At 48.9% G+C, this 21,517-nt stretch overlaps 1 protein-coding gene across 1 annotated transcript in view; it reads right to left on the bottom strand.

Annotated features, from left to right (window-relative positions):
- LOC122543501 (testis-specific gene A8 protein-like) overlaps window positions 1–21,517 on the bottom strand; it is a 24,174-nt gene that overhangs the window by 1,421 nt on the left and 1,236 nt on the right. Inside the window, exon 2 of the mRNA XM_043682257.1 lies at window positions 550–610. Within this exon, the coding sequence (XP_043538192.1) occupies window positions 550–610 (61 nt within the window). The remainder of the gene's footprint in view (window positions 1–549; window positions 611–21,517) is intronic.

Raw genomic sequence — 21,517 nt, 5'->3', positions numbered from 1 at the left:
CAGGGGGGACACAGACAGAGAGACACAGAGAGAGACAGAGAGAGAGACACACACAGACAGACAGAGAGAAACCAGACCTGCAGGCACAATGCAAGTGACACTGAGGATAGGGTGCCACTGCACTGGGCACGAGGAGCCCATTCACATTGTTCCCAGCCCTCAGTGCCCTTGAATGGAGTGGCTGCCCACACCATATCAGTGGGAAGCGGGGAGTGTGGATCTGCAGCAACAATGTCTAGGTACGATAAAGCAGAATGCCGTCCTCAGTAAAATGAGGGAACCAGGCACGCTTTTCGGAACTGTCAATCCTTCCCCACTTCCACAACAGCCATGTTTGAGTCCTCCTGTCAGAGTGCATAACCTCTCAGCTTCCCACCTTGTGCCCCACTGGCCAACAGGTTTCTCTCAACTCACTCGATCTGTCTGTACCCCTCTGTGTTCGCAGCACCTGCATTCCCACCAAATGTTTGGTCTCTCTCCAAACCCAGTGACCACAGCCCATTCCCTTACTTCGTCCCGGTCATCACTCAACAAGGCACCGCCGCTCACCTGGGTAAAGGCAGGGCTGCCTTCCGGGAATCCGGCTTTGAGGCTTTGCGCGCACAGACGTCTGCAAGGAAAGAAACAGAGTTTACCATCTCGAACAGCGACGCAGGGAGAAACCATTGAGTGAGGCTACCTTTGGAATCTGGTCACATTTACTCAAGGAAGGGAAATGAATGCACTGAGGTGTTTCACTGGAAGAATATTTGGAAGGGGCAGGTTGTGATGGGAGGACGGGTTGGGCTGCAGTTGAATGGAATTGTAATCGGGGAAGGTATGACTGGCTTTGGTATTGCTCTCTGCGCTGAGAGTCACGCTGGATAGCCAATGTTTCCTGCCTGCCCCAAGCTGCCCCTGAGAAGGGGGCTGGGTGAACCCCTGCGATCCCCCGTGCTGTCAGGCAGCCCACGCTGCCAGGGGAGGCAAGCCCGGGATTCCGACTCCTTGCCACAGCGGAGGAATGGCGATATATTTCCGGGTCAGGCTGGGGAGCGGCTTGGAGAGGAAATTCGGCCGGTGCAGTCCCGAGGTAACTGCAGCACCTGCCTTCCTTCAGAAGGGAAGTGGTTGTGGATGCGGAAGGTCTGTGGAGAATTGCCTGCAGTGCATAGTGTAGGTAGGACACACTGCTGTAACCCAGCGTCAGCTGTGGATGGAGTCGATGTGGTGCCAATCGTGTGGATAGGACACACTGCTGTAACCCAGCGTCAGCTGTGGATGGAGTCGATGTGGTGCCAATCAAGTCGGGGCTGCTTTCCCTTGGATGGTGTCAAGCTTCTTGAGTGTTTTTGGGAGCTGCATCCACCCAGGCAAGTAGGGAGTACTCCATCACACGCCTGACTTGTGCCTTGTCGATAGTGGACGGGTAGGAGTCAAGAGCTGAGTTGCTCACCACCGTAATCTTTTGTGTTTCAATCAAGCGCAATCTGCAACCTGATGGCCTTGCATATCCCAGACTCCACCATGACCGTCCAGCCAGGGTGTTGCAGAGTACAACAGGGCATGCCAGCAGCAATGTTACACGTACCGAAACATGCAATATCAATCTGGTGAAGCGACCAAACGGGAATACTTGTGTACCACACAACATAAGCGGCTAGTGATCAAACCAAGCGGTCCCACAGCCAACGGATCATACCTAAGCTCTGCAGTCCTGCCACATCCGCTCATGAATGGTGGTGGTGGACACTAAACAACTCACTGGAGAAGGAGGAGGCTCTACTGATATCTCCCCATCCTCAGCGATGGGGGAGCGCAGCACTTCATTGCTAAAGGTCAGGCTGAAGCTTTCACAGCAATCTTTACCCAGAAGTGCTGGGTGAATAGAGTCATAGAGATGTACAGCACGGAAACAGACCCTTCGGTCCAACCCGTCCATGCCGACCAGATATCCCAACCCAATCTAGTCCCACCTGCCAGCACCCGGCCCATATCCCTCCAAACCCTTCCTATTCATATACCCATCCAAATGCCTCTTAAATGTTGTAATTGTACCAGCCTCCACCACATCCTCTGGCAACTCATTCCATACACGTACCACCCTCTGTGTGAAAAACGTGCCCCTTAGATCTCTTTTATATCTTTCCCCTCTCACCCTAAACCTATGCCCCTTTAGTTCTGGACTCCCCGACTCCAGGGAAAAGACTTTGCCTATTTATCCTATCCATGTCCCTCATGATTTTATAAACCTCTATAAGGTCACCCCTCAGCCTCCGACACTCCAGGGAAAACAGCCCCAGCCTGTTCATTCTCTCCCTGTCGCTCAAATCCTCCAACCCTGGCCACAAACTTGTAAATCCTTTCTGAACCCTTTCAAGTTTCACAACATCTTTCCGATAGGAAGGAGACCAGAACTGCACGCAATATTCCAACGGTGGCCTAACCAATGTCCTGTACAGCCGCAACATGACCTCCCAACTCCTGTACTCAATATTCTGACCAATAAAGGAAAGCATACCAAACGCCTTCTTCACTATCCTATCTACCTGTGACTCCACTTTCAAGGAGCTATGAACCTGCACTCCGAGGTCTGTTTGTTCAGCAACACTCCCTCGGACCCTACCATTAAGTGTGTAAGTCCTGCGATGACCCATCTCGGCCAAATCCAGAGGTCTCCAGCATCACAGACACCAGCCTTTGGCCAATTCACGTGAATCGAGGAACAGCTGGATAGTGCAAAGGCGATGGAACCTGGCAACATCCCAGCGACAGTACTGAAGACTCCAGAACTTGCCGCTGCCCTCGCTGAGCTCTTCCAGTACACTTAAAACACTGGCACCTACCCGACAATGTGGAAAATCGCCCAGGCAGGACTGTACACTAAAAACAGGGCCAAACCGATCCAGCCAACTATCGGTCTACATTCGAACATCGGTGAAGGAGTGGAAGGGGTATCGAACAGCAGCTGCTCGGTGATACCCAGTTTGGGTTCCATCAGGGTCACGCCGCTCCTGGTCTCAGTCCCGCCTCGCTTTAGATGTGGACAAAAGAGGGGAGGGGAAAGGAGAGGAGAGGAGAGGGACAAGGTCGCGTGTGACCGAGTCTGCCAACAAAGTGCCTGGAAGCAAAGGGTTTCAGGGGCAAACTCTCCACTGGTTTGAGTCAGACCTGGCGCACGCAGGAGGATGGTTATGGATCAGTCTCAGCTCTCGGACAACGCTGCATGAGTTGCTCAGGGCACTGTCCAAGACCCGACCATCTCCAGCTCCTTCATCGCTGACACTCCCTTGGATGGTAAGGTCAGGAGCCCGCTGGTGATCACACAACGCTCAGCACTGTTCGCGCGAGTCTTCACATACTGAGGCAGCCCTGGTTCCAACGCAACGGGAACCAGACGATATCCAGGCTTGGGACAGACGCGGAGAGCAGGTTGACGTTTGTGGGAGAATTTACAATTGGGGGTCACAGCTTCAAACTCTGGAGTCGCCCATTTGCAACATTTGTCTCTTTCTCTCTCAGACGGCCGTGAGACCTCGAATATTTTTTCTGCCAGTGGTAGATAGATTTTTAAGCCGGGGGGGGGGGGGGAGGTTAAAGGCTATTGCGTGTCGGTGGGAGTGTGGACTTGACGTGATGCTGCTGAACAAGGCCCAAGGGCTGATTGGCATTCTCCTACTCCCGCTCAGTCTGACCGAAACCCTCCGTTCAAAACCGTTCCGCATGGAGGTGGGGGCAACAAAACAGCTACCGCGCTGCAAAGCTTCACCTCCTCACCGACGGGCTTCCCTGGCAGACTGGAGCTGACCTACAGAGGCCAGGGGGAAATTCTGCCACTTCTGCTGCCTCTGAGCCAAAACCAAACCCAGCCCCGACCAGTGTCAGTGAGCCGGAGCACCAGGTAGAACAAAGGATATGGAAATGTACAGCACAGAACAGGCCCTCCGGCCCACGATGTTGTGCCAAGGATTAATCCTAATCTAAAATAAAATAACCTAACCTACCCCTCAACTCACTGCTATCCATGTGTCTGTCCAGCAGTCACTTAAATGTCCCAATGACTCTGCTTTCACCATCACAGCTGGCAACGCATACCATGCATTCACAACTCTCTGTGTAAAGAACCTACCTCTGCAGTCTCCTTTATACCTAATATCTCCTACTATCTTCAAACTATGTCTTCTCGTACCAGTCAATCCTGCCCTGGGGGAAAAGTCTCTGGTTAGCCTGGGAATATGACGTTATTGTGCACTGTGGGTACGATCTGCAAGTTTGCAGGTGACACGAAGATCGGTGGAGAAGCAGAAAGCATAGGGGATTGTCAAAGAATACAGGAGGATATAGACAGACTGGAGAGTTGGGTGGAGAGGTGGCAGATGGCGTTCAGTCCAGGCAAATGTGAGGTGATGCATTTCGGAAGGTCTAATTCAAGAGCGAACTATACTGTCAACGGAAGAGCCATGGGAAAGGTTGATGGGCAGAGAGACCTGGGAGTTCAGGCTCATTGTAACCTGAAGGTTGCTGCACAGGTGGATAGAGTGGTCAAGAAGGCATATAGTATGCTTGCCTTCATTGGATGGGGTATTGAGTATCAGAACTGGCAAGTCATGTTAACATTGTAAAATACTTCATTCGGGTGCATTTAGACTACTGCGTACAGTTCTGGTCGCCACATTACCAAAAGGATGTGGATGTTTTGGAGAGGGTGCAGGGATGGTTTACGAGGATGTTGCCTGGTATGGAAGGTGCCAGCTATGAAGAGAGGTTGAGTAGGTTAGGTTTGTTTTCATTAGAAAAGAGGAGATTGAGGACGAACCTGATTGAGCTGTACAAAATCATGAAGAGGATAGACCGGGTGGATACAGGTAAGCTTTTTCCTAGGGTGAGGGATTCAAGGTGAGAGGAGAAAACTTTAAGGGGAATACTTCACACTGAGGGTGGTGGGTGCCTGGAACGCGTTACCAGCAGAGGTGGTAGAGGCAGGCATGGTAAATTCATTTAAGGTGCGCCTGGACAGATGCAGGAGTAGGTGGGGAGCAGAGGGATACAGATGCTTAGGAATTGGGCGATAGGTTTAGACGGTGGATTTGGATCAGCACAGGCTTGGAGGGCCGAAGGGCCTGTTCCCGGGCTGTAAATTTTCTTTCTTCTTTTACGAGGATGTTGCCTGGTATGGAAGGTGCTAGCTATGAAGACAGGTTGAGTAGGTTAGGTTTGTTTTCATTAGAAAAGAGGAGATTGAGGACGAACCTGACTGAGCTGTACAAAATCATGAAGAGTATAGACCGGGTGGATACAGGTAAGCTTTTTCCTAGGGTGAGGGATTCAAGGTGAGAGGAGAAAACTTTAAGGGGAATACATGCGACAAGTACTTCACACAGAGTGTGGTGGGCGTTTGGAACCAGAGGTGGTAGAGGCAGGCATGGTAAATTCATTTAAGGTGCGCCTGGACAGATGCATGAGTAGGTGGGGAGCAGAGGGATACAGATGCTTAGGAATTGGGCGATAGGTTTAGACGGTGGATTTGGATCAGCACAGGCTTGCAGGGCCGAAGGGCCTGTTCCCGGGCTGTAAAGTTTCTTTCTTCTTTTCAGTAAGACAAGGCAACAAAGCAAAATACAAGAAAACAACAGAGAAGCAGAGACTCGGGATCCCAGCCAACATCTCAAGGTGAATGCTGCCGAATTAATCACAGAGTCCAGCGTGGGCTCTTTCAGCCCAATCTTGCCTCAGTGTATCACAACAGCCGGGAGCTACAAGGGAAACCAGCTCCTGACTGATGCTATTTAGCTCAGGGAGGAACTGTTGCAAACTACTGGGGGAATTTGGGGAAGTCTCCAAACTCAACTTTTCTTACCGCAGTGCCTCGCTAGCGGCTCAAGGTGTAAACATCCAATCCTTTCAGGATCCAAACTAAAACTGCCGGCGTCCATAACCACAGCCCAATCCTATCCACTCTGGCTCGCAGCTGAAGGAAACACCGCCAGTGGTGAAAACAACTCTCCCGTCTTGTCGCGAAAAAAAAAACAAATCCACCGACTCAGCGAGGTTGCACAAAATAGGGACAAAATCGAGCAAAGTCTGGAAAACCTTGTGAAATCAAGGACCTGACAGCTACATCAACAATTGGGGATGGGATACATTATGCAGTAGGTGACTTGCTCATAGCCGTCCGATTTATAGGAACAATAAATCGCGCCACACAAACATAGAACATAGAAAAGTACAGCACAGAACAGGCCCTTCAGCCTACGATGTTGTGCCCAGGATTATTCCTAACCTAAAAGAAAATAATTTAACCATGTGCATGCCCAGCAGTCACTTAAGGGTCCCTAGTGACTCTGCTTCCACCATTATCGCTGGCAACGCATTCCATGCATTCACAACTCTCTGCGTAAAGAACCTACCTTTGATGTCTAGCCTAAGCTTTCCTCCTAATAAACCAGATATCCTCAATAAATCTAGTTCTATTTGGCCCATATCCCTCCAAACCCTTCCTATAAAGGGACGACACGGTGGCTCAGTGGTTAGCACTGCTGCCTCACAGCGCCAGGGTGCCTGGCTCAATTCCAGCCTCGGGGTGACCGTATCTGTGTGGAGTTTGCACATCCTCCCAGTGTCTGTGTGGGTTTCCTCTGGGTGCTCCGGTTTCCTCCCACAGTCCAAAGGTGTGCAGGTTAGGTGAATTGGCCATGCTAAATTGCCCCACAGTATTAGGTGAAGGGGTAAATGTAGGGGAATGGGTCTGGGTGGGTTGTTCTTCGGAGGGTCGGTGTGGACTTGTTGGGCCGAAGGGCCTGTTTCTACATTGTAAGGAATCTAATCCAATCTATTCCTCTCATTATTTTGTACACCTCGATCAGGTCTCCTCTCTTCCTCCTTCTCTGCAGAGAGAAAAGTCCGAGCTTACTCAATGTTTCTTCATAATGCAAGCCCTCCAGTCCAGGCAGCAACCTGGTAAACCTTCTTTGCACCCTCTCTAAAGCCTCTGTATCTTTCCTATAGTAGGGTGACCAGAACCGGACACAATATTCCAAGTGTGGTCTCACCAGGGACTTGTAGAGCTGCAGCAAAACCTCATGGCTCTTAAACTCAATCCCCCTGTTAATGAGAGCCAAAACACCACATGCTTTCTTAACAACCCTATCCACTTGGGTGGCAACTTTGAGGTATCTATGTACTTGCACACCCAGATCCCTCTGTTCCTCCACACTGCCAAGAATCCTGTCTTTAATCCTATATCCAGCATTTGAGTTCGACCTTCCAAAATGCATCACTTCGCATTTATCCAGGTCGAACCCCATCTGCCATTTCTCAGCCCAGCTCTGCTGGAGATGACGCTTGTGTAGGTCAGTCTCAGAGGACGTACTCTAGGCCATCGTCAGCACTTTCACGGAGGCATAGGAGAGCGTGGGTCTCACTCTGAACACTCACAAGACAAGGATCCTCTCGACCCGGCCTGGCATTGTGGATCAAACCGCTCCCCCCAGCAACTTCATCAAGGGCCAAAAGGAGGCCTTAGAGAATGCTGACCACTTCCAATCCCTCACTAGTGTCCGTTTGACCAAGGCAGCTGTTGACGATGAGACCCAGCGCGCTAGCTCAGCCTTGGGCCGCCTGCAGAAAAGGGTGTTCAACAAACCCCACAACATCAGATCCCACACTGAAGCCGTGGTGATGCCGACCCTCCCACGTGACTCTGAGACGTGGACTGTCCACGGCAGACACCTCCAGGCACTGGCCACCCTCGAACAGCTGGGCAAGTTGTCCGCATGCCCGACACGGGACGCCCCCAAGCAGGTGCTCTCCCCCTCAGCTCCAAAACGGCTGGCGGACACACAACGCACTTCGGTGATACCCTCAAGGCATCACTGGTGGCATTCCTGCGGACACCTGGGAAATCACTGGCCAAAGACCCCCCCAAAGTGGAGGAGGAGGAATGTCCGGGAAGGTGCGAGACTTGCCATCGAGAGAAAGTGGAAACCAGGTAAAAGCAATGAAAGCCCGCGCGCTGCCATGGTGACGGCCCACCTCCCCCTTTCCCTTCAGCCCCACCTGCCCAGAGTGTAAACAGAGCTCACAGTAGCAGCATCTGTCTGTACTGGGCTTGACAACAAGGGAGTCTCCCAAAAACAGGACCACATGGCAGACACAGTTAGGTGGAGGGAACGGCAGCATTTTAGTGCCTGCATGTGATCAGGACCAGCCTCAAAACCAGGAGGTCAGAGATGCTTGCTGACAAGTTCAACGACAATCATGAATTAGAATTAGATTCCCTACAGGCGCCTTCGGCTGAACAAGTCCACACCCACCCTCCGAAGAGTATCCCAGCCAGACCCATTCCCCCTACCCTATATTTACCCCTGACTAAAGCACCTAACACTACGGGCAATTTAGCGTGGCCAATCTACCCTAACATGCACATCTTTGGACTGCAGGAGGAAACTCATGCAGACACGGGGAGAATGTGCAAACTCCACACAGACAGTCGCCCCGAGGCTGGAATCGAACCTGGGTCCCTGGTGTTGTGAGGCAGCAGTGCTAACCACTGAGCCACCGTGCCACCCCCCATGACTCCTCAGATAACCAGCAGTCCCCATTAAAATGACCTGAACAATATCCAAGCTTGATCCCATGGATGTTTACAGTACTAAAGAAGGTCTCTTCCTATCTCCTGTCGGTTTACTTTCTCTCTCTATCCTCTGTCAGTCTAACATTTCTCTAGTCTTTCTGTCTTGTTTGACTTTCTTTGTTTCTTTCTCTCTCTCTCTCTCCCCCCCTGTTCTACAGAAACAGAAAAGTCAAAGTAGGTCATTCTGTCCTTCGTTATGACCGTTATGGTCTATTAACATCCAATTTAATGGTCCGTTTTGCTTTTGACCCAATACAGCTATAGAGTCATTGAGATATACAGGACGGAAACAGACCTTTTGGTCCAACTTGTCCATACCGATCCGATATCCCAACCTAATCTAGTCCCATTTGCCATATCCCTCCAAACCCTTCCTATTCATATACCCATACAGATGCCTTTTAAATCCTGTATTAGTACCAGCCTTCACCACTTCCTCTGGCAGCTCATTCCACACACGCGCTACCCTCTGTGTGAAAACGTTGCCCCTTAGGTCCCTTTTAAATCTTTGCCCTCTCACCTTAAAACCTATGCCCTCTAGTTTTGGACTCCCCTACCTTGGCTATTCACCCTATCCATGTCCCTTATGATCTAACAGATCATTATAAGGTAACCCCCTCAGCCTCTAACGCTCCAGGGACAAGCAGCCCCAGCCTATTCAGCCTCTCCCATGTCACTCAAACCCTCCAACCCTGGCAACACCCTTGTCAATCTTTGCTAAACCCTTTCAAGTTTCACAACAGCCTTCTTTATAGCAGGGAGATACAGCTGAACGCAGTATTCCCAAAGCACTTTGATCCCTTAATGCCTCAGTAATATATCCAACTCCCTCTTGAAATCACAATGTTTTTGCCTTGACTGCTCTCTGTCCTAGCAAAGTCCACTAGATCACCGCTCTGAATGAAGAAATTTCTCCTGAACTCTTTTCTTTAAATGGTTTACCCTGTATCCTTAGATTATGATCCCTGGTTCCAGACACCCATGCCATCAGGAACATCCTTTCTACATGCAGCCTGCCTCATCCTGGTAGGAACTTTATAGGTTCCTGCACAATCCCCTCTCGTTATTTCAACTCTAGCAAACATAATCCTAATCAATTCAACGCCTCCTCGTTCTTCAGTCCTGCCAGCACAGGAATCGGGCCGGTAAACCTTCGCTGTGCCCCTGTCACAGTAAGAGCTCAGATAAGGAGAGCAAAACTGCACACAACATTCCAGGTGTGGTCTCACCAAAACCCTGCACAATTGCAGCAAGCCATCCCTGCTCCTGTACTCAAATCCCACATTGGTCTCGTTTCTCTTTCTCCTTCAAGTGTTGGTCTGGGTCTGCTCTCCAAATCCTTTGTCCTTCTCATTGTTTTTCTGATGAAGGGCTTAATGCCCGAAAAGTCGATTCTCCTGCTCCTCGGATGTTGCCTGACCTGCTGCGCTTTTCCAGCCCCACACTCTCGACTCTTGATCTCCAGCATCTGCAGTCCTCAGTTTCTCCCTCTCTCTGTCCTATGTTGGTCTAGTTTCTCTCTCACTGTTTCTCCTACCCTTGTTAGTCTGCTTTTTCTCTCTCTCTGTTCCATCTCAGTGTGGTTTTTCTCTTACAGCCTGCACACCAGCCAACAAGGATATGACGACACTTGTCCCATTCTCCAGCTCACGGTCTGTAGTCAGAGAGAGGTACAGCATGGAAACAGACCCTTCGGCCCAACTCATCCATGCTGACCAGATATCCCAACCCAATCTAGTCCCACCTGCCAGCACCTGGCCCGTATCCCTCCAAACACTTCCTATTCATAAAACCATCCAAATGCCTCTTAAATGTTGCAATTGTACCAGTCTCCACCACTTCCTCTGGCAGCTCATTCCATACACGTACCACCCTCTGCACGAAAAAGTTGCCCCTTAGGTCTCTTTTATATCTTTCCCCTCTCACCCTAAACCTATGCCCTCTAGTTCTGGACTCCCCGACCCCAGGGAAAAGACTTTGTCTATTTATCCTATCCGTGCCCCTCATAATTTTGTAAACCTCTATAAGGTCACCCCTCAGCCTCCAACGCTCCAGGGAAAACAACCCCAGCCTCTCCTGATAGCTCAAACCTGGCAACCCTGGCAACACCCTTGTAAATCTTTTCTGAACCCTGGAGACTTTGCCACTATAACAGAATATGTAAATATTGCCTAAAATATAACCGGAGATTCTGACTCAACCAGCCTTTCAGACAGCGGGTTCCAGAGTCCCTCCACCCTCTGGCTGAAATGAATTACCTCTTCTTAGCTTTCTATGTGCTCCCTTAAATCTAAGCCCCCCAGTTATTGGAAGAGATGCCTTTCCATCCACCCTTTCCAGGCACTTCATAATCTTATAGATCTTTGTCAGGTCCCCTCTCAACCTCCACTGCTCTAAGGGAGAGAACCCCAGCCGCATAACGTTTTCCCACAGTTTAGTCTCTCTGTCTGGACAACGTGCTGGAAAAACTCCTCCTGTAGCCAGTCCAGTGCAATGACCAAAACTGCACAATATCCCAGCTGTTCCCTCACCAAGGTTCTGTGTAACTCCAACATACGCTCTCTGTTCTTGTATGGTTACCTTGGCTAAGGAAGACATGTATTCCATCTTCCTTCATCATTGCCCGGATATCTTCAGGGACACCAGGGGTCCGGTTACAGAACACAGGACATTACAGCGCAGTACAGGCCCTGGTGTAAAAAGCGATTTACACCAGATCTTGCCATTAAGGAATGATCGAAATAATCAACTCACTACACTGTTTCTGGAATGGCATGTGACTGTGGGGGAGTGACCGCGGGTTGGCTGGTGGGCATTACTGACTGTGACGTGAAATCTTGCATAAAGGAAGAACTGGTCCGTTTGTTCAGGGAGATCTCTCGACACGGCTCCGCAAGCATTGTGAAGGGTTCCTCCAAAGGCCTGTACTTGCTTAATGAATTTGGACCGTTCGCAGGAGTTGCATTACGTGGGTAAGAATCTCAAGAAAAAGAACCAAACACGAGTAGCTAATGCAGTTTCCTCTGTTCAAGAAGAGAAATACAGGGATAATCGAGGAAACTATAGACTGGTCTCACGTCGGTGGGTGGGAAGCGACTTGGAGACCAGTCTTCAGGATAGGATTTCTGTACATTTGGAAAAGCTTGGCCCAATTAGGGACAGTCAGCGTGGCTCTGTGCAGGGCAGGTCATGTCTTACTGACTTGGTGGAATTTTTCAAGGAGGTGACGAAGATGATCGATGAGGTAGAGCAGTGCATATTGTTACAACGCAGATTTTGGTAAGGCTTTCGACGAGGTCCCTCATGGTAGGCTCATCCAGAAGGTTAACACGCATGGGATCCAAGGTGACTTGTCCACTAGGATTCAGAATGCAGAGGGTAGTGGTGGAAGGCTGTTTTTCTGGCCGCACTGATTAATGGTGTTGGCAGGGATCTGGACTGGGACCTCTGCTGTTTGTGATAAATACATAAATGACTTGGATGAAAATGTAAACGGGTGGGTTAGTAAGTTTGCAGATGATACAAAGATCGCTGGAGTAGAGGGTAGTGTAGAAGGTTGTCACAGCGGGATATAGATCATGGGCAGAGAGAGTTGAATCCGAGTCAGTCTGAGGTGCTGCACTTTGGGAGACCAAATGTTAGGGGAACATACAGAGATAATGGCAGGTTCCTGAACAGCATTGATGTACGGAGGGATCTTGAGGGTCCATACCTCCCTGATAGTGGCCATGCCAGTAGAAAGGGTGGTAAAGGAGGTGTATGGCACGCTTGCCTTTAATGGTTGAGGAAATTGAGTACAAGAGCCAGGCTGTCATACTGCACTTCTATAAGCCCATAAGGCATAAGAGGAGAAATTAGGCCATTCAATCCATTGAGTCTGCTCCACCAATTAATCATGGCTGATAGGTTTTTCAACCCCATTTTCCCACTTTCTCTCCATAACCTTTGATCCCCCAGCAATCAAGAACTTTGTAAGACTTTGGTTAGGCCACACTTCGAACACTGCACTCAATTCTGGTTGCCACATCACAGGAAGAATTTGGAGTGGGTGCAGAAGAGGTTTATCAAGATGCTACGTTGATTGCATGAGCTATCAGGACAGGCTAGGAAAACTTGTACCGTTTTCTCAGGAGCGGCAGAGGCGGTGGGGAAACTTGATCGAACTCTACGAAATTATGAGCAGCACAGATAGGGTTGACAGTTTTCCCAGAGTTGAAATGTCTAATACGAGGGGTCATGCACTTAAGGTGAGAGGGGGGGAAAAGTTGGAAGAATATGTGAGAGGCAAGTCTTCTTTACACAGAGAATGGTAGGAGTGTGGAACGCGCTACCAGGGTGGTGATGGAAGGAGATATGATAGAAGTGTTTAGGGGACTTTTAGATAAGGACATGAACATGCAAGGAATGGAGGGATATGGACCAAGGGCAGATAGAAGGATTAGTTTAGTTTGGCACAACATCATGGGTTGAAGGGCCCATTCCTGTGCAGTACTGTTCTATGCTCCTCACTACCAGCCGCACATCAACTTTAGTCTGATTTGCAAACTTATTCTTTATACTTGCTACATCCACATCCACGTCATAGCGTCAGACAGATGTACAGCACGGAAACAGACCCTTCGGTCCAACCCGTCCAGGCCGACCAGATATCCCAACCCAATCTCGTCCCACCTGCCAGCACCCGGCCCATATCCCCCCAAACCCTTCCTGTTCATATACCCATCCAGGTGCCTTTTAAATACTGTAATTGTACCAGCCTCCACCACTTCAGGAGTTTGGCTGCTGGTTCTTCAGCCTCACCTTCATTCATCAGCGAGTGGAATTGAGAGAACAGAAACTAAATGAAACTTCCCAGAGTGAACTCAAAAGGTGGCCCTGACCGATATCTCCAAGAAAATCAGCCAAGAAAACAGACGGTTACAGGCGCAATCAAGTATCATGAAAACCACCAAAGTAATCTGGCCAGTTTTGCCACTTTGATTTTTTGAATGCATCCTTAACTGTGTTTGTCTGACTGTCTGTCTGTCTGTCTGTCTGACTGTCTGTCTGTCTGACTGTCTGTCTGTCTGTCTGACTGTCTGTCTGTCTGACTGTCTGTCTGTCTGTCTGTCTGACTGTCTGTCTGTCTGTCTGACTGTCTGACTGTCTGACTGTCTGTCTGACTGTCTGTCTGACTGTCTGTCTGACTGTCTGTCTTCTGTGTGAATCAGGCTGAGAACAAAGGTTACTGAGTTTAAATTCTGACATCAACTTTGCTGGTTAGTTTTGCTCTGCTACAATAACTGCATTGTTCATGAACTGTTAAGACTTTAAGCTGCAAACCTGGTGTCTAGAATCGATTATTCAAAGAGTCTGGGTTCGCTTATAGAGTCAGAGAGATGTAAAGCACGGAAACAGACCCTTCGGCCCGACCCGTCCATGCCGACCAGATATCCCAACCCAATCTAGTCCCACCTGCCAGTACCTGGCCCATATCCCTCCAATCTCTTCCTATTCATATACCAATATTCCAACAGTGGCCTAACCAATGTCCTGTACAGCCGCAACATGAGCTCCCAACTCCTGTACTCAATACTCTGACCAATTAGGAACCACTGAAGTCAATTTTGGGGTCTTTCAAGGGTTTAATTTTGTGGTGCTGTGAATACGGAGGTAGCGAGTGTACTTTAATTCGGCTTTCTGTCCTTGTATCATGACGTTTTTATATATCACAAATAATAAGGGACACAGCACTGACTCCTTCACACCTGCCTCCAGTCACAAAAACACACAGTCTTCTACCCACCATCCTGTCTCCTGCCAGTAAACTAATTCTGGGTCCAACTTGTCAAGTTACCCTGGATCCTATGTGGCTTTGTTTCTTCATCAGTCTCACATGTGGGACCTTGCGAAAGGCTTTGCTCAAACCCGGATAAACTAAATCAACTGCTCAAAGGGGCCCGCTCTGCAATGAGGCACCTGATCAGAAAGGGCCAGTAATCACATCGATGCATTACCTTCATAAACTCTCCTCAAAAGATTCAAACAAATTTGTCAAACGTGACCAGTCGGCACTGAGTGTCCTTGATTAATCCGTGTCATTACAAGTGCCATCCACCCAGGTTCAGGGAACTCGCCTGGCCTTTCCTGGTCTACTCTTCCTTCACTCCCAACACCACCCCACGCCCCCACAGGGTATCTTTACCTGCAACCGCCAAAGGGTGTAACACCTGCCCATTTATGTCCCCCATATCCAAAGGCCCGACGCACCTTCCAGGTGAGGGCAGCACTTTACCTGCACTTCTCACAATCGAGCCTATTGCACTCGCTGCTCACCATGTGGTTCTCTCGGCATTGGGGAAACGAAGCGTAGACTGGGTGACCGCTTCACAGAGCATCGACATTCTGCCCACAAGGAAGGCTCTGAGCTTCCAGTTACCAGCCACTTTAACACCCCCACCCTGGTCCCAGGCCAACACCTCTGTCTCAGGCTTGCCTCAGTGTTCCAATGGAGGGGAACATTCATTTTCCACTTGGGGTTCCCTACAGCCCTCCGGACTCAACACAGAGTACAATCATTTTAAGGGCCTGAACTATCCCATGTCCCAGTCCCCTACTCCATACACCAGGCCTTGGTATTGTGAAAACCTATCATTACACACTACCTAGTGTTAGTCAAAGTTAAAAAATCACACACCAGGTTACAGTCCAATAGGTTTATTTGGAAGCATTAGCTTTTAGAGCGCTGCTCCTTCAACCTGGTTGTGCCCAGGTTAAGATCATACTCAACCATCTGAGGAAGGAGCGACGTTCCGAAAGCTAGTGCTTCCAAATCAACCTGCTGGACTGTAGCCTGGTGTTGTGTGATTTTTAAACTTTGTCCACCCCAGCATCTCCAAGTCATATTGTTAGTCACTAACAGTCCCAATTAACAGCCATTCCCTCTCCTAGCCTGATCCTTGTGCATACCTTTGTCAGTCGAATTGTTCCTTCTCTCTCTTTGGGTTCCATCCCCACACAATTTACCATCCCCAAGCTAACTTGCCCGTAGTGTTAGGTGCATTAGCCAGAGGAAAAAGGGTCTGGGTGGGTTACTCTTCGGAGGGTCGGTGTGGACTGGTTGGGCTGAAGGGCCTGTTTGAACACTGTAGGTAATCTAAACTAATCTAATCTAGTCAGTGCGAAACTGAGAAACAAATTTGTAAGGAGATGACAGTTATTTGTAAGAATAATAGTGTGGTGATGGTTGGGGATTTTAACTTTCCAAACACAGACTGGGACTGCCATAGTGTTAAGGGTTTAGGTGGAGAGGAATTTGTTAAGTGTGTACAAGACAATTTTCTGATACAGTATGTGGATGTACCGACTAGAGAAGGTGTAAAACTTGACCTACTCTTGGGAAATAAGGCAGGGCAGGTGACTGAGGTGTCAGTGGGAGAGCTCTTTGGGGCCAGTGACCATAATTCTATTTGTTTTAAAATAGTGATGGAAAAGGATAGACCAGATCTAAAAGTTGAAGTTCTAAATAGGAGAAAGGCCAATTTTGACGGTGATAGGCAAGAACCTTCAAAGGCTGATTGGGGGCAGATGTTCGCAGGTAAAGGGACGGCTGGAAAATGGGAAGCCTTCAGAAATGAGATACCGAGAATCCAGAGAAAGTATATTCCTGTTAGGGTGAAAGGAAAGGCTGGTAGGTATAGGGAATGCTGAATGATGCAAGAAATTGAAGGAAGCATATGTCAGGCAAAGACAGCAGAGATTAGTGAATCCTTAGAAGAGTATAAAGGCAGTAGGAGTATACTTAAGAGGGAAATCAGGAGGGCAAAAAGGGGACATGAGACAGCTTTGGCAAATAGAATTAAGCAGAATCCAAAGGGTTTTAAAAATGTATTAAGACAAAAGGGTAACTACAGAGAAAAAAGGGCCCCTCAAAGATCAGCAAGGCAGCCTACGTGCCGAATTGCAAGAAGTCGGGGAGATATAAACGAGTATTTTGATCAGTGTTTACTGTGGAGAAGGACATGGAAGATATAGAATCTGGGGAAATTGATGGTGACATCTTGAAAAATGTCCATATCACAGAGGTGGTGATGCTGGATGTCTTAAAATGCATAAAAGTGGATAAATCCCCAGGACCTGATCAGGTATACTCTAGAACTCTGTGGGAAGCTAGAGAAGTGGTTCCTGAGATATTTGGATTATTAATAGTCACAGGTAAGGTGCCGGAAGGTTGGAGGTTGGCTGACGTTGTGCTACTATTTAAGAAAGCTAGTAAGGACAAGCCAGGGAACGGTAGACCAGTGACATAGTCTATCAGTGTATATGAGCCTGACATCGGTGGTGGGCAGGTTGTTGGAGGGAATCCTGAGGGACAGGATTTACACTTACCTGGAAAGGCAAAGACTGATTAGGGATAGTCAACATGGCTTTGTGAGTGGAAAATCATGTCTCACAAACTTGATTTGAGTTTTTTGAAGTCACAAAAAGGATTGATGAGGGCAGAGTGGTGGATGTGATCTATATGGACTTCAGTAAGGCATTCGACAAGGTTCCCCATGGGAGGCTGTTTCGCAAGGTTGAATCGCACAGAATACAGAGAGAACTAGCCATTTGGATACAGAACTGGCTTGAAGGTAGAAGACAGAGGGCGTTAGTGGAGGGTTGTTATTCAGACTGGAGGCCTGCGACCAGTGGAGTGTCACAAGGATCGGTGCTGGGTCCACTGCTTTTCGTCATTTATATAAATGATTTGGATGTGAGCATAAGAGGTACAGTTAGTAAGTTTGCAGATGAGAGCAAAATGGGAGGCGTGGTAGACAGCGAAGAGGGTTACCTCAGATTACAACAGGATCTGGACCAGATGGGCCAATGGGCTGAGAAGTGGCAGATGGAGTTTAATTCAGATAAATGTGAGGTACTGGGTTTTGGGAAAGAAAATCTTAGCAGGACTTCTACACTTAATGGTAAGGTCCTAGGGAGTGTTGCTGAACAAAGAGACCTTGGAGTGCAGGTTCATATCTCCTTGAAAATGGAGTCGCAGGCAGATAGGATAGTGAAGAAGGCTTTTGGTATGCTTTCCTTTATTGGTCAGAGTATTGAGTACAGGGGTTGGGAGGTCATGTTGCGGCTGTACAGGACATTGGTTAGGCCACTGTTGGAATATTGCATGCAGTTCTGGTCTCCTTCCTATCGGAAAGATGTTATGAAACTTGAAAGGGTTCAGAAAAGATTTACAAGGATGTTGCCAGGGTTGGAGGATCTGAGCTATAGGGGGAGGCTGAATAGGCTGGGGCTGTTTTCCCTGGAGCGTCGGAGACTGAGGGGTGACCTTATAGAGGTTTACAAAATTATGAGGGGGCATGGATAGGATAAATAGACAAAGTCTTTTCCCTGGGGTGGGGGAGCCCAGAACTAGAGGGTATAGGTGCAAGATGAGAGGGGAAAGATATAAAAGGGACCTAATGGGTAACTTTTTCGCAAAGAGGGTGGTACGTGTATGGAATGAGCTGCCAGAGGAAGTGGTGGAGGCTGGTACAATTACAACATTTAAATGGCTGGGTGCATGAATAGGAAGGGTTTGGAGGGATATGGGCAAAATGCTGGCTAATAGGACTAGATTAAGTTAGGATATCTGGTCGGCATGGACAAGTTGCCCGAAGGATGTGTTTCCGTGATGTACATCTCTCTGACATCATCCCTGCCAATACGGACCACCAGGAGAGGCTGACAAACAGCTGGTACATGTGGCCCATTGAAAGACAGGGATCATTAAAGACTGGGATTAACAACCACACAGATCACTTGGTATTGGTCGCTTTGTATTAATAACCCCCTGACTAGCAAAACAAACAATAAATATGCAGGATTATAGACTATCCCATCTGAGAAATGCCTGGGATCCCCACCTGGATCAATATATAATACAGCACCTCCCATTTATCTAAATTAGACTCCACCTGCTACTCCTCAGCCCATTGGCCCACCTGATCAAGACCCCATTGTACTGAGGATCGCTATCCACTCCACCTCCAATTTTGGTGTCATCTGCAAACGTACTAACTCTACCTCCAATGTTCACTGTAACTGTGTGGGTTCAATAACCTCCAAAATCACTGACTGTCCTTTGAGAATGATCGCCCCAGGTTACTCAATTTCCCATATGATCATCATCCAGGAGTATCAATTGCCTGGAATTAATAACCGCCAGGGATTATCTGCCAACCTGTGTAAGTAACATGTGGGATTACCCAGCTGTCTGAGATAACCGACTGTTTTATATTAACAATTTAGGATTGCTCACTGTGCAGTATTAATCACTGTCCAGCATTACACATCATCCCGATCATACAGATTGGGGCAGCACGGTGGCTCAGTGGTTAGCACTGCTGCCTCATAGCACCAGGGACCTGGGTTCGATTCCAGCCTCAGGTAACTGTTTGTGTGGAGTTTGCACATTCTCCCCGTGTCTGTGTCGGTTTCCTCCCACAGTCCAAAGATGTGCAGGTTAGGGTGGATTGGCCGTGCTAAATTGTCCCATAGTGCCCAGGGATGTGTAGGTTAGGGTGGATTGGCCGTGCTAAATTGTCCCATAGTGCCCAGGGATGTGCAGGTTAGGGTGGATTGGCCGTGCTAAATTGTCCCGTAGTGCCCAGGGATGTGCAGGTTAGGTGGATTAGTCAGGGGTAAATGCAGAGGAATCAATCTGGGTGGGTTACTCTTTAGAGGGTCGGTGTGGACTTGCTGGGCTGAAAGGTCTGTTTCCACACTTCAGGCATTCAAAGTTTAAAATCCCAGATTGATAATCCTGGATTGTCCCGTATTCACGACTGTCTGGGATTAATAACCTTCCCACATTCACAATTGGCAGGATTAATGACTATCCCATACTATGAACTGGCTAGCCTGACCGACTGCCCTGAATTACCGATTGTGCCTTATTAATAACCATCCACATTCATCCTGTACGAAGGGCTGCCAGGGATTACTGCCTGTCTGCGATGAATTACCAACCACCCAATCATATTAATAACTGTTCATGATTATCAATCACCTCGCATTAATAATTGTTTAGGATGATCAACCATCACATAGTCATAATTTTCTGGGATCACCATCTGTCCTAAATGAATAATCATCCAGGATTACTGACTGTCCTGGAATTAACAACCATCCAGGACTGGGGGAAGACAGGACACCTACCCGCAGAGCACTTCACAGAACATTTCTGGGATACCTGCACTAACCAACTCCACCGCCCCATGGCCGAACACTTCAACCCCCCCTCCTACTCTGCCAAGGACATGCAGGTCCTGGGGCTTCCGCCATCACCACCCGACGCCGGAGGAAGAACGCCTCATTTTCCGCCTCGGGACCCTCCAACCCTACGGTATAATTGTGGATTTCACCTGTTTCCGCATTCCCCCTCCCCCCACCTTATCGCAGTTCCAACCTTCCAGCTCAGCACCACCCTCATGACCTGCCCCACCTGTCCATCTTCCTTCCCACGTCTCCGACCTATCACCATTACCTCCACCTCCATCCACCTACCACACTCTCAGCTACCTCCCCCTAGCGCAACCCCCCTCCCATTTATTTCACCATCCCCTCGACTCAGCCTCATTCCTGATGAAGGGCCTTTGCCTGAAACGCCGACTCTCCTACTCCTTAGGTGCTGCCTGACCTGCTGTGCTTTCCCAACTCTAATCTCCAGCATCCGCCGTCCTCACTTTCACCTAATCATCCAGGATTACCAACTGTCCTCAAATCACAACCGTCCACGATGACCGACTACTCTCCATTAATAAACGTCAGGAATTGTTGACTGTCCCTGTTTGATAACTGTCTATAGTTACTGACCAACGAATATCCGAGATTATTGACCCTCCTGTTAAAATACCCAGCAAGCGAATCGAGATGGCGATGTGGTTAACGGAAAGGAAGCTCTCAGCAAAAGTGCAGTTGCATTGTGTTGAAATAATTACTTTCGGGAGAATTGCATGTATTGCCTGGCATCCCCCTTCGTGACACAACGTACAATCAAAGTAAGCTGGCCTGGTCTGAGAACTAAGATTAACATGTAATATTTCCAGTTGTATGTTCGTGTCAACAATGATCTGACCAATCAGTACACGGTTTTCCTGCTGTACAAACTTGTTGCTCTTGTGTCAAACTCCCAAGTTTCGTATGGTCCACTCCTGATCAGTGCAAGACAGAAATCTTCACTGCTTGCCTTCTTTCAGCCAAGTTCTTGCTCTGAATTATCAAGCAATGCTTCAATAAACTGGCAGCACTCCAGACAGTCAAGATTTTCCACTGCCTGGCATTTTCAGGCATTCAGTATTACTCAGCCAATGTACTACTGAACACTTTACATTATTGGCCGTTAGGAAGCGTTAAGCATCGGCCATGTCATAAGCATCCAACACCGGAGGCATCCCACAATAACTGCTATCACGCGCTGCATTAACAACTGTCCGACATGACAACCAATGACTCAAATTTACGATCCCCGCCAACATTGATTCTGCTCCATGACCAACCAACCTCCACACAACACGGACTGCCCCCCCCCCATTATATGGGTTCACAGCCTGACTCTCCCCTCACAAAGCCTCCACCTCATTGGTTACTGGCATGAGGGGGAGGCTTTGTGAGGGGTAGGCTTGGTGAGGGGAGAGCCACTGGGACAGTGGGAGGGGGAGGCTGGGTGAGGGGAGAGTCACTGGGACAGTGGGAGGGGGAGGCTGGGTGAGGGGAGTGTCACTGGGACAGTGGGAGGGGGAGGCTGGGTGAGGGGTAGGCTTGGTGAGGGGAGAGCCACTGGGACAGTGGGAAGGGGAGGCTTGGTGAGGGGAGGGACAGTGGGAGGGGGAGGCTGGGTGAGGGGAGAGTCACTGGGACAGTGGGAGGGGGAGGCTGGGTGAGGGG

This window comes from Chiloscyllium plagiosum, chromosome 44 (genome assembly GCF_004010195.1).
Source record: "Chiloscyllium plagiosum isolate BGI_BamShark_2017 chromosome 44, ASM401019v2, whole genome shotgun sequence".
In the NCBI taxonomy this organism is placed as follows: Eukaryota; Metazoa; Chordata; class Chondrichthyes; order Orectolobiformes; family Hemiscylliidae; genus Chiloscyllium; species Chiloscyllium plagiosum.
This window is presented reverse-complemented; position numbering and strand designations above follow the sequence as displayed.